Raw genomic sequence first — 12201 nt, forward strand, 5'->3', positions numbered from 1 at the left:
AGCAATGTACAATTCCCCTGATGATTAATAGGGCCTTCCAGTCAGTGCCATGTTGTAACAGAAAAGGAAAGAAAGGTGATATAAGAATGTGTCTGAGTATCTTTATTAATAAAATCAAAGCACATTTATAAGACTGCTCTGGTGTCCCAAAAGCTTAAATAGCTTTATGTTGTATGTAAAACAGGCATAAGATACAACAAAGCATGTTTAAAACCCAGCATGATGCAATCATAAGTCGTGCTTTTTGCATGTTAAAACCAAAAATCTCACATCTATAAGGTGTGAAGAATCTGCTATTATCAGGGCAGTGGTGTTTCTTGAAGGTACCTCTTCCAATTACAAACAAATGTAACCTTGAACTATAGTAGTACTCCTATAAGAAACTGTTTACACCCTGAGTCTAAATCAGAGGGCTAGTTTTCTAATGAACACTGCAGGTTTAGTTCTTTATGTAAGTACTTAGAACAAAAGCCAATGATTTGACAACAGATTTCCCACTACTCCTTTACATGTGCATATTGAGGCCACATTTTCAAAACACTGCTTGAAATTTGGGATTGAGAAACAACACACTAAAGAAAGTCCATTAATAATGTACACAGTATAGCATTTGTAATATATAGAAAACATTTCAGGATTGACTTTTTTTCATGTTGCAGGAAGTTGTAACTGACCTGATGACACAGATCCAGGAACTGAGGTCTTCAATTAATCACAAAACCGAGTCCATAGATGGGCTGACGAGAGAGCTCGAGGATATCAATGTATGTTCTGTCATTCTGAAGGACACGGTATAGTTCTTCAGATATGGAAAGCAATGATGTGTCTTATCATGGGTCTCAAAAAGCATAACTTGCTATAGCATTTTAGAAGGAAACTTTTTTGTTTTGACACGTTGAAATCTTCTGAACATTTTCTGCCTAAGGCTGTCATGAAAACTGAATTCTCTCCACGTGGTGGGTAAGGAGCAATGTCTCTAAGGGGACCTATTCACATCCTGTAAACTGCACTCAACTGACAGTCACATTTAGATTTTTCTCAGAAGTTAGCAATCTAAGACCTCAACAAGTGAAGCTGAATTGTAGATTCATTCATGAGGGAGTGAAATTTTATGTTGATATTAGTAGGTTCTATTCTACATCTGAAAAGAGGTGTAAAGAACTAAAGGTATGCATTTGAATAACTGAATAAATATGATGCATCTTTATTAAAACAGATCTGGCTTGCAAAGTGATAGAGCAACCCTCAGAATGCTGTAGAGAATGTCTGTATCTGAACTATGAATTCAAAGGGTCCTACAGACAAAATGTTGACAAGATAAATTTCCACATATGGTTATCTTGTGTTTTAATAAAGGTTCTAGTGGCTAATCTGGGTCGTGGTTGCTGATATATATTAAATTAGTAAACTTTTCCCATTGCTCTGACAACTCAGTTCTAGTTAACATATGTTTGCTAAATTCTAGAAGTTAGCATTCCGATTTTAGTCACTATCAGTGAGATTTTTAAGCATTTGTAATTGTCATTATAAGATCTGTGATGCACATTTATTTGTATTATGTTTGCCAACTTTCCCTGATAACGTTTCCCTAAAGTATTCTAAAATTTCTTTCTTAGTGTAAGTATCATCTTGTCCTGGCTGCAAAAGAAGAAAGCAAAAGAATCATCCAGGATCAGGAAAAGAAAATTGAAGAACTGAGGGAAACCTTAGAGAGAAGACAAACAGCTGATAACATTGAGGTAAAAGCTCAATTTCAAGGATTAATGTTGGTGTATTAGTATTTGTTCAACAGACTAACTGGATGTGGTATTGCTTAAAAGACTTTTGTAAAATTTAACCTCATCTTACTTCAAACTATAGCTAGTTAAGCCCTTCATTAAAGGAATTTTTCATGAGATACCTGGCAATTTCTGTTAAATATATCACGTTACTTGACATAAGTATTTTATGAGCTATATCATAAAAACCTATGCTAAAATCCTGGCTTAATTTTGTTAAGGCCACTAAGGAATCATCAGCTGAATTCAATGGCAGCATTAGATGATGCAGCTGAGAAATTCAAGTAGGTTGAGGAATGTATTATATTTAACATTATCTCTTCCCCCACTGCTACTGGATTCAGTAACAGCTTATCTTTACTCATCATTCTAACCAAAAGCTCCACCTGCTGGAAACAGATTTAGGGTGCATTGTTGATTCAACTGCAGTTTTTCTTTCTGAAGTTGTATCCTCCTTTTTTAATTCAGCCTTTCCTGAGACTGCCCTCAGCATTATTTTGATGAATGTCCATTTGTCAAAACCATTAGCCTCTCCTAACAAGTAATTCCCACAGTACCGTGTGCTGTATTAGATACGCTTAGTCTACTCATATAGTACTAGTAAAGTCTCCTAGAGCAGTATTTGCTTCTCAAAACCAATTCTTAAATAGATTTCCACTGTATTTAATAAACAGACAATCTTTGTTAATAATCATATCTAAAGTTGATATTTTGGAACGCAAAACTGAGTCAGTGGATTACTTTGGGGTGGTTTTTTTTTTAAACTGAAGTACCAATTCTTACTACAATGTTATCTTTGGGTGTATCTGTCTCCTTATAAAATCATAGTCTATCTTCTTCAACTTTGTACATCAGTTAGTTACTAATTTCCCTCATGATTTCTTGACTGGACAAGAAGAAATAACCCAAGATTGCATTTAAAATACTGAGTACTGTTTCTCCTAGGTCAACACACTCAGTGTAGGTATGATGCCCTATCAGAGAGGGTGGGAATCTAGATCTTAGTATAAATCCAGAGGTATCTACAGAATAGCAGTGCTCTGAAAAAGCTGTAATCACTAATTTGGCATACATTCAAATCTATACATTCATTTCTGATTTCTTATTTGGACAATACTACTTTAGAACAGTAGCTAATTCCATGTATCTTCCACAAGTACCCAACTATAACTGTACTGTGAAGAAAATGCTCATTTTTGCTTTGCAACCAAGACAATGGATATGGAGAACATCATAAAATAAGATACTTATAGATGCTCCAATTCATGATTAGAAAGTGGAGGGAAAAGGAAGATGCTTGTAGCTGTTGGCAGCCTTAGCAACAATGACAAACCATCTTGAAACAACTGCTCTAGAGTAAAAACTTTAACATTTCTTCCTTTACTCATCCAATGGCTTAAAATAGAGGGACCTTCTGTGTGAAGACTTGCATCATACCACTGATCAGCTGATACGACTGACAGAAGCCTCTAAGAAACATGATTCATTGCTTCAGTGTGCCCAGGAAGACATAAAAAAGAAAGAAGCTGTAATCCAGGAACTCAGGGAACAGGTGAAACAAGGAAATTCTTCTGATAATTAGCTCCTTGGGAGGGAGCTGAAGTTAACTGTAGCTTCTGCAATAGCTTTTACTTGTCATTTTAGAGCATCTGGCATGCAAGACTTAAAGAGCAATCCTGTAAAAGCAGTAGTAGTTCAAAAGCTTCTGAACAAAGGCTTTTAAATACTTTAGAAATGATCTCCAGAGATCACAAAAAATGTTTACTCTGAAAGCAGAGTGAAATGTCCAGTAACTATAACAGAGCAACCTGAGGTTGTAGGCAGTGCAACCTAAGGGATTCCTTTTGCTCTGCTTAACACTTACCCACAAACAATATTGTGTAATGGAGGTAGTTGTGAACTGGATCAATTCTGCAGTCTGAGAGTGATCTGGAGTTTATAACGGTTTTTCTGTGCTAGTAAGTTATCTGAGAAGTAGATTGTGTTAGCAAGGTAAAAGAAAAATCAAATGCCAACATCAAGAACCAAATTTTGATCAACTATACAGTATACAGTGTATATATGCTTGCAAAAAATGCTTGTTGCTTGCCACTATTGAAAGATTAACTGTTATTAGGTAAATAAGAAAACAGCTGTAAAAGTGATGTCTAGGGCAATCTGAAATAACTGATGTACTTAAGCTTGATCAAAGTAGAGATCTGGCTGCTGGTTTTGATGTTTTGTGTGTATTATGAGCTAATTTAGTTCTAACTGATGTTTCTAATAGTTGGACAAAATGACAGAAGAACTGGAGAAGAGGAAGAACGAATATGAACTAAAAATGAAGCAAATAGATTGCTTTGTGGACTCATCTTTGGTAACATTTCCACAGGTATGGCATTTTAGAGAGAGGTTTTCATTGTAATGGCTGTTAAAACTAATTGAAAAAGACAAGGGGCAATGGGTATAAGCTGGAAAACAAGAAGTTCCAAAGCTACAAGGAAGAATTTCTTCAGGGTGAGGGAGCACTGGAAGGGGCTGCCCAGATGGGGTGTGGAGTCTTTCTCTGGAGACATCCAAACCCACCTGGATGAGTTCCTGTGTGACCTACTCAAGGTGGCCCTGCTCTGGCAGGAGGATTGGACTGGATGATCTTTTGAGGTCTCTTCCAACCCTTAAGATCATGTGATTCTGTAATAAACTACAGTATGACTTCAGACTGGGACCAGAAATCACAATGTATCAGGAATGGTCAAACTCCATTTACCTTGTTTGTAACTTAAATGTGTTATCCATAGCTTGTCTGCCAGGAATTTATTAACATGTGTCTGTAACTATAAAGGCATGCAATCAATACGTAGGGGCAACAGTTCTTACTGATAATTTGTGGGGCTTGTTTCTTTTAACTTGCTAGTGTCCAAAAACTCCCCCTAATTTTGATGTGAATTTGGCAAAACTCTTGGAAACCCACGAGCAAGAAATAGCTGAACGAAGGGCTTCTGCAATAAATCTGGAGCACCTTGTACGTGAACTGAATGAAGAACGAAGAGCTAAAAACGATGAAATTCTAAGGCTGAAGGTACTACAAGTTAATCTCTACAAGCAATTTGTAAGGTTAAAATAAGACAGAATACAGAGTTCAGATTTTTAATCACTTAGTAGTCTGTCCATTACAGCAGGAAGGCAGATGTTGTTCTCTTTACACAAGCTGGTAAGAAATGGTGATAAACTTGCTTGAGACATTAGTCTATCTCTCATTCTCAAGGACTGAGTTGTTTCATGTTCATGAACACCAAATGGTATTACCATTTTTGCTGATTAAACTGTTCTGACTTATTCTAAATCAAGTTTCTACCAAAACTGTAAACAAAAGGGTGATGCAGATCTTTGCCAGAGAACTGTGCTCGTTTCCTGACAGGGTTTTGTCTTCTGTTTTACTCAAAACAATTTTCAACTGGAAAGGAAGATAATAATTACAATTTGGTCTTCAAATAAAATGTTTCAAATTTCACTTGCTCTCAGGAACAACTGAATGAGTTGGAGAATTTGCGTCTGGAAATGGAGATATTGGTGGAGAACAACAGGAATTTACAGAGCCTTGTAGAAGCTCAAAGACTAAGCAAGAACTGGTAAAGTATAACAAACCAAGAAATACCTGTCTTAGCTTGAAGCAATTATGAAAGATAAACAAATTTACAGTTTTTACTTGAAATACAATCTTAGATACTGTTCATATAATTAGAGACTGACCCAACATTTCCAACAAAGGTTGTTTGCTGGCTTGCAAGCTTGACTGCCTTTTAAATCACAAATCCTTAAATACAACAAGGTTTTACAAAGGAAATGAAACTAGAATGTAAAACAATTACATGCCTAGGCATTTCTGTGTATTATATATTGCCATGTCACTTGTGCAGTTATGGATTCGGTAGATGATAAATGTCCAAGTGAATTCAACACAAGTTTTAACAGACATAAATGGAACCAGTTCTCCATCTTCTGTTTTTGAGGGTAAGGAATGAACATTCTCTGAAAAGATGGTAAGCTGCTGTATCCCTCAGATTGGAGGGATGTTTGGTTCTGATTATATAACCTATACAGCTTTAGTTGTGGATAGAAAATACTTTGTGGCTTACCTTTTTTGGTTTTACTTTGCTTTCAGTTTTGTAAAGAATTCAGTAAGATGCTGTTTCACATCCCCTGCAAAGAAATATTAACTGGCAGCAAATAATTCTGTTGGTACTTAACAATTCATGTTTAAGGGACAATTTAGGAAACAGTAACTTCATGCTAGGTGGGAATTTAATCTTTTCTAGCCTATTAAAGGCATTTATAAAAAAAAAAGCCATTCCAGAACATTTCTCTCTGTTCAATCAAGCATCAGTGTTGTCAGTTGATAAGTTTTAATGTAACAGAACACTATTAAATCTGAGAAATTAACTACTCTGATTAGAAGGTGCTGTATTTGCAGGTGTCTGTGCAATTCCCTATTTGTCTTTGCATTGTATTTATTACACAGCCTTCAATTTTGATTGACTTGTGGAAAACATTCTGTGCACAAGGTGGGATAGATTGGGTGGGATATTGAATGATGGTGCACCTAAGTCTTTCCACTTGTTTTGTAAAAGACAATTGAAAGTGCATTGTGAATTGAAATGGAAGTCACAGGAAAAAAAAGAAATGGTTACCTTGCCATGGAAAACTGGATTCTGTTGCTTTGGTTTTCACACAGTTTATGGAGTAGATTACCTGGACCTCATTTTTCACAGAAAAGCAATACTTTTATGTTCCTCACTTGCTGGATTCCCAATTTGTTTCCTTGGGGCATAATTTGGATATGCATTAACAATTTCCAGCTGCTGTTAGATAGGAGTTGTGGTTTGAATAAACCAAAGGCTTAATTACATGCTCTCTGAGAAATCAGGTTTTGATATCTCAGGTGAGAATATTCATAACTTGTGCACTATGGGAGCAGCTGACAGCAGAAGCAGGTAGTAGTTACTAACCCTTTGTGTGGCCCAGCATTAGAGAGTGTGAGAGGACTTGATGACTGGTGTCACAGAGTAATGAGATGTGACATCTTGGACTGCACTGGAGAATATTTGACAATACAAAATGAGACCAAGTACCTGCACTTTTTAAGGTCTGTTATGCTCTGTCTTCCCTCTTAAGATAGGGAGGTCTTCCAAGGAGGTTTAAGGTCTGTCTTGCCTGTTAAGACAGGGAAGAGCAGACTGTACAGGAAAGGTCAGCCTTCACCACTGTAATGCAGGAGCAGGCTCTGTTCACTGCTTTGGAGCTGGCACAAGCTGACCAGTATTAGAATTTGAAAGGCTCAAGTGTAAGCAGTGATTCTGAACTTGGAGGCTTTAAAGTTCATGGAAGTATCCACTGAGAATAAGTAAACAAAGTGAGTGGCAATTTTGTCCAACCATTTGTAAGTTGGACAAATTTAGGTGGATTTTGGAAACAGGTGATACCAAAATTTAACATGACTTTTCTGTTAGTTCTCAGAAGTTGTTTAAATTTTTGAGCTGGCATTTAATTGACATCAACAAAGAAACCCCCCTACACACATGCATGCTTACTCTATCAGACTGAGGCTGTTTCTACCTGATATTAAAAACTAAATCCCCCTAGCTAGGTGAAAAAGGTATCAAGTTACTGAAAATAGGAATGGCACCACAGGAACAAAGTGATGCCAGTGGTGTGTTGGTTTGGGGATTACTTTAATTTTCTGTTGTTTGCTTCCTACTACCCAAGGTCATTTGTATTAAAAAGTTTCCAAGTTTTCTAAATATAAAAGTCTTTTACCTTCCCAACTTGGCAAGACCAGTGAGCAACATTTTTTTAGGGAAGATGTTGCTTTCTGCAGTCTATATGCATATAAACATCATGTACTAATAGAACATGTACCTCAGTCCCAAAGCTGTCTTATCATACAGTTGCACAGCTGCTACTTTTTTAATTCTTTTCATTAAAACATTAGTTTTTGTATGCTCTAACAAAGGAAAATGTGATGTTCTCAGAATAGAAAACTGAAACATTGCCAGAGATGTTTCATTACGTTCAGTATTGTGAGTACGAGCATGTGCCAAGGCAGCTACACACATTTACTGGCTTAATCTGGGTAAGCTGTTGTTTTTACAATTGATTTCCTCTGTTTGTGAGAACCTTTCCTCATTCTCGGATTTCCTAGTGACCAGAAACATCCTGATGTGGAGTATCTCAAAGAGAAAGAGGAGACGATTGCTGAAGAACGACTTGCCAAGGTATTTTACCCTTCTCGTGTCAGATGCTGTTTCCTTGCTGGGAAGTAGTAACATCTTGTCTTCTATTTCATGGCAACGAAACAAACACAGATTTCTAGTGAATTCTAACAGACACAGCCTGATACTTATGAGATAAGGTTTCTGTCTTGGTCTAACGCTAATGAATTGCGTGTGAGATTGCACAATAAGCAAAACTGGATTCAGATCACTAAATCTGACTCACCTCCACTGAGTTGGAAAGTGAAGATCACTTGCCAATGTCAAGGCTCTGCCAAAGGGAACTTAATGTTGCAACAGAGGTTGTCTCCTAGACAGAAGAACCCCTTGTTAGAGGTCTGTTGTGTATGAATGGGCAGAGAGACTGTGCTGTGATATTATCTGGGTTATTTGTTCTGGCATGAGATTGCTAAATATGTGCATATAGCAGAGATGAACTTCCAGGGAATATTTGAGATGTGAGTTATTGAGCACCAGGATGGTTTTGGTAAGATGTGGAATGTGATGATGTGGCATCAATTAAGTGACAAATAAAATATACATATGTATATTAAATGTTAAAGAACATAACTGATACTTTTTATCTTTTACAGAATAAAGCAATAGAAGAGATGCTGAAAATGAAAGCAGAGTAAGTGGAAATAGTGCTTATTCAAATATTGCTATACAAACAGACTTGTATGAAACCCATTAATACCCAAAAGGTATATTTAAGCAACACAAGTCCAAGATCTGAAACTACAAAAGATGGCATTTACTTCTGCAAGACACACTGAGTTCTCACTCTGACCAGTAGGTGGTAGTAGGATCATAGAATCATCGATGGTAGGCTTGGAAGGGACCTTTATTGCTACTTTCTCTAAAAGGGTAGCAATACTCTGAATACCATAGGAAAACTTAAATTGGAAGGGACACTTTGTTTCAAATGATCTATGTTTTGAACTCCTATGGTTTTAAACTTAATCTAATGGCTTGCTCTATTTTTATGTAATTGGTTTAACTTTTTGCACTTCAGCTTGAATAATGCAAATTGTTTACCGTTAGAGGATTCCTAGATTCTGTTTGCACTATTGTGCAAGTGGTCTGCAAAACCCAAGTGTTTTGCACCTCGCATGGATAGCAGCCAAGAAATAAAGTACTGGGTTAGCAGATAAACAGTTAGATTGAAAATGTTGCTCCTGCTATTCTTTTCCTAATCTGTATTGCCTCAGGATTCACAGTGGCTGAATCTACTAATATTTTAATGATTTACATTTAATGGGATGCTTTGTATGTAAGTAACATCTTTTGAGGATGAAGATAGTTTTTCTGCATGGGAATCATTTCAAATGTAATTTGTATTAAGTTTTCCAGAACCTCTAGTCTTGGTTGGGGGTTATTTTGCTGTTTGAGGTATTGTTTTTCCACACCTGCCAGGTCTCTGAAATACCCTTTATAACAATGCTACGGTGTCTCATACAAACAAGTAATGTACAAGGAGGAAAAAGAATCTTTTATCATCAAGAAAAAGCCTTGAGAAAGGAACACTGTTTTCATGTAGTAGGTCTTAAATGCCAGGCTTTGTTGGAACAAAACTGATGACAAAAATATTTTCATTTCTGCAATATTTGAACAGATAAGCAAAAGTACTAGAGTTCATAGAATCAGGAAACAGGCTGCTAAGTTTGAGGGCATGGGGTAATATCCTGTGAGGCTGAGACAATTAAAGCATTGCCAGCAGACAAGTTGTGGAGTCTCCTTCTCTGGAGACATTCACAACCTGCCTGGATGAGTTTGTGTGACCTACTCTAGGCTGTCCTGCTCTGGAAAGGGGGTTGGACTGGATGATTTTTCCGTGTCCCTTCCCAACCCTTCAGATTCTGTGGGATTCTGCGTGTCTGTGTGATTCCAGGCCAAACAAGCTCAGGCCACCTCTGAACTGTTCCAAGATGTTTCTGAGCAACAAAGCTATTGGAGAAATGCCATATACAAACAAACAATTTAGGGGAAACATGAAGAGCAGCAGAGTTCAGCTGACAAATGTACATGCCTTAGATGAATTAATTCTAGGTGTTCTTGAAGGTGAAGCTTCTATTTTCTCGAGTGTATGTCCTGGATTGGAACGAGCATACTTCCCAAAGAGAAGAGCAGCTCCCAAACTCTGCCTAATTAAGAGATCATATCAAACACAAGAGCTGTGAAGCAGAATTAAACTCTTCCTTCTCTTAGCACTGAGTTCTAGGGAAAAATATACTGTCTCAAAAGGATACTTTTAAAGCAGTCTGCCTCCATGTCCAAGGCTGACAATGGTAATTCAGTTGTATACCATTTATGTTGGTTTTAAATATTTCATGACTGTTTCATCTTGGCAGACTAGAAGAGACCAAAAATACCCTCAAAATCAAAGAGCATACTTGTCTTGAAATGACTCTGGAGATGGAACGAACAAGAGCTTTGGAACTGAAAGCATTTCATGAAAAAGAAGAAATTAGATCAAAACTGGAAGAGACGTATGAAGAGAGAGACAGAATTGGAAAGGTTATATATAACTTTTTCTGTTGTCTTTATAGTGGAATCTAACTCGGGTGTACAGCTGTTGCTAATTGGACAAGACTCTGGATTAATTAGCAATCAAAGGCCACCTTTGAAAGTGTTTTGTCTTGCAGTTGTACGTGTAATGCTGTTTCCCGCATTTGAGCAACTCTGGGTACAGGAACCACTGTTGCCATTTGTAATACAAATCAGTGCTCTTTTTTTTTGCCCTTTAGAGGGATCTAATGAAGCACTTAAGGAGACAAGAGACAAATGTGTGTTTCCTGAATGAACCAACTTTTGCATCATATGTTACCACAAACTTAAATGGTTAATAATGTTAATTGGTTGATAGCTCTAAATAAGCTTATTTCTTCCAAAAAGAGAAGGGCTACAGGTAAAAGCCACACAATGTATTTAATAATTACAGGAAATGGACTTGCTGAGGAAGCAGGTTGACTCTCTTGCTGAGGAGAATGGGAAATTACTTGGTCATCAAAACCTAAACCAGAAGATTCAGTATCTTGTGAAACTGAAGAAAGATTACGCTAAACTTACTGAGGTACGTTGCAAAGCAGAATACAGGTGAAGCAATGGCCTGGTGTAGAACAAGGCTAAGCCTTGAGACTAATAGACAGCCAGTTCTGATTTTCTGCAGTTGTGTGGGTCATGGCTGGTCTGTCTCCTCACAAGCCCCAGATAAGAATAACCTCATTTTATTTCTTCAAGTACATAGAATATAAAACACTTGAACAAGTGTAGAGACTGCTTAGTTAGACATAGAGAAGTGGTGAGTATCATTTCCTTAATACACCCATGGGGGGATTTTTTCTCTGTTTTACAGGAGACTGAAAAATTACGAGTAGAAAACGCTTTTTTGAAAGAATCAAAAAAATGTGACATCTGTAGACACCATGACCAGCTATACTGACACAAATGAAGCTACAGAGCCTTCTTTAGAAAGCGTACGGAAGAAGCACAAGTCAGTTGTCAAACTTGACTTTTGCTGTGCTCCTGGAATACTCAAGTACTTTAATTCCTGGGGTGTTTTCTATGGTAATAACTTCCAGTGATGAATTTCACTCCAACAATATGGGCAGCTTTCAATTGACACATTAACACCTCCCTTTAAGGTTTCAAAAACTGATTTTTACATAGATGCTGGAAGATACTTCCTTGACACTTTTGTCCCTTGCCAAGGAAAAGCTTTCTCACTGGGAAGACACCTGGATTTTTGTTTCCTGTTGTGCTTTTATTCAGGTACCTACCTCTTCTGAAATGCTACATCTTCCACCAGAGCCAAGTTTTGAAAAGCACGATGCCTTTGTGATTTTTCTGGGGTTTTCTTTAGTTAAACATGTAGGATGTGTTTTTACTGAGTTGCTTAAAAGTAATTTGAGTCTTGAAGTTTGTTCAGTGAAGCACAAATGTGAATTTAGTGTAAATAAGTACTATAAATATCTTTTGCCTTTGTATTCTTTTCTTTCTCTACTTGAAATTAAAATGCTTTCTAAACCCTTTTCTTTTTCCCCCAGTATAAACTTACAGTAGACTTCTACATTAGCATGGAAGGAAATTCTAAGTGTTTTGCAACCATTTTGTTATCAAACAAAAGCAGAAATGTTAAGATAATGCAGAACACTTTAGGAGTATATGCAGAACAT

General features: G+C 37.0%; 1 protein-coding gene across 1 annotated transcript in view; it reads left to right on the top strand.

The window, feature by feature from the left end:
- KIF15 (kinesin family member 15) overlaps nt 1-11468 on the top strand; it is a 40260-nt gene extending 28792 nt beyond the window's left edge. The window contains exons 25-35 of the mRNA XM_061996836.1: nt 660-764; nt 1617-1739; nt 3184-3330; nt 4045-4149; nt 4672-4836; nt 5280-5386; nt 7957-8029; nt 8620-8657; nt 10378-10543; nt 10968-11099; nt 11382-11468. Coding sequence (XP_061852820.1) covers nt 660-764; nt 1617-1739; nt 3184-3330; nt 4045-4149; nt 4672-4836; nt 5280-5386; nt 7957-8029; nt 8620-8657; nt 10378-10543; nt 10968-11099; nt 11382-11468 — 1248 coding nt within the window. The remainder of the gene's footprint in view (nt 1-659; nt 765-1616; nt 1740-3183; nt 3331-4044; nt 4150-4671; nt 4837-5279; nt 5387-7956; nt 8030-8619; nt 8658-10377; nt 10544-10967; nt 11100-11381) is intronic.
- Nucleotides 11469-12201: the final 733 nt, after the last annotated feature.

Source organism: Colius striatus, chromosome 5, assembly GCF_028858725.1.
Source record: "Colius striatus isolate bColStr4 chromosome 5, bColStr4.1.hap1, whole genome shotgun sequence".
NCBI lineage: Eukaryota > Metazoa > Chordata > Aves > Coliiformes > Coliidae > Colius > Colius striatus.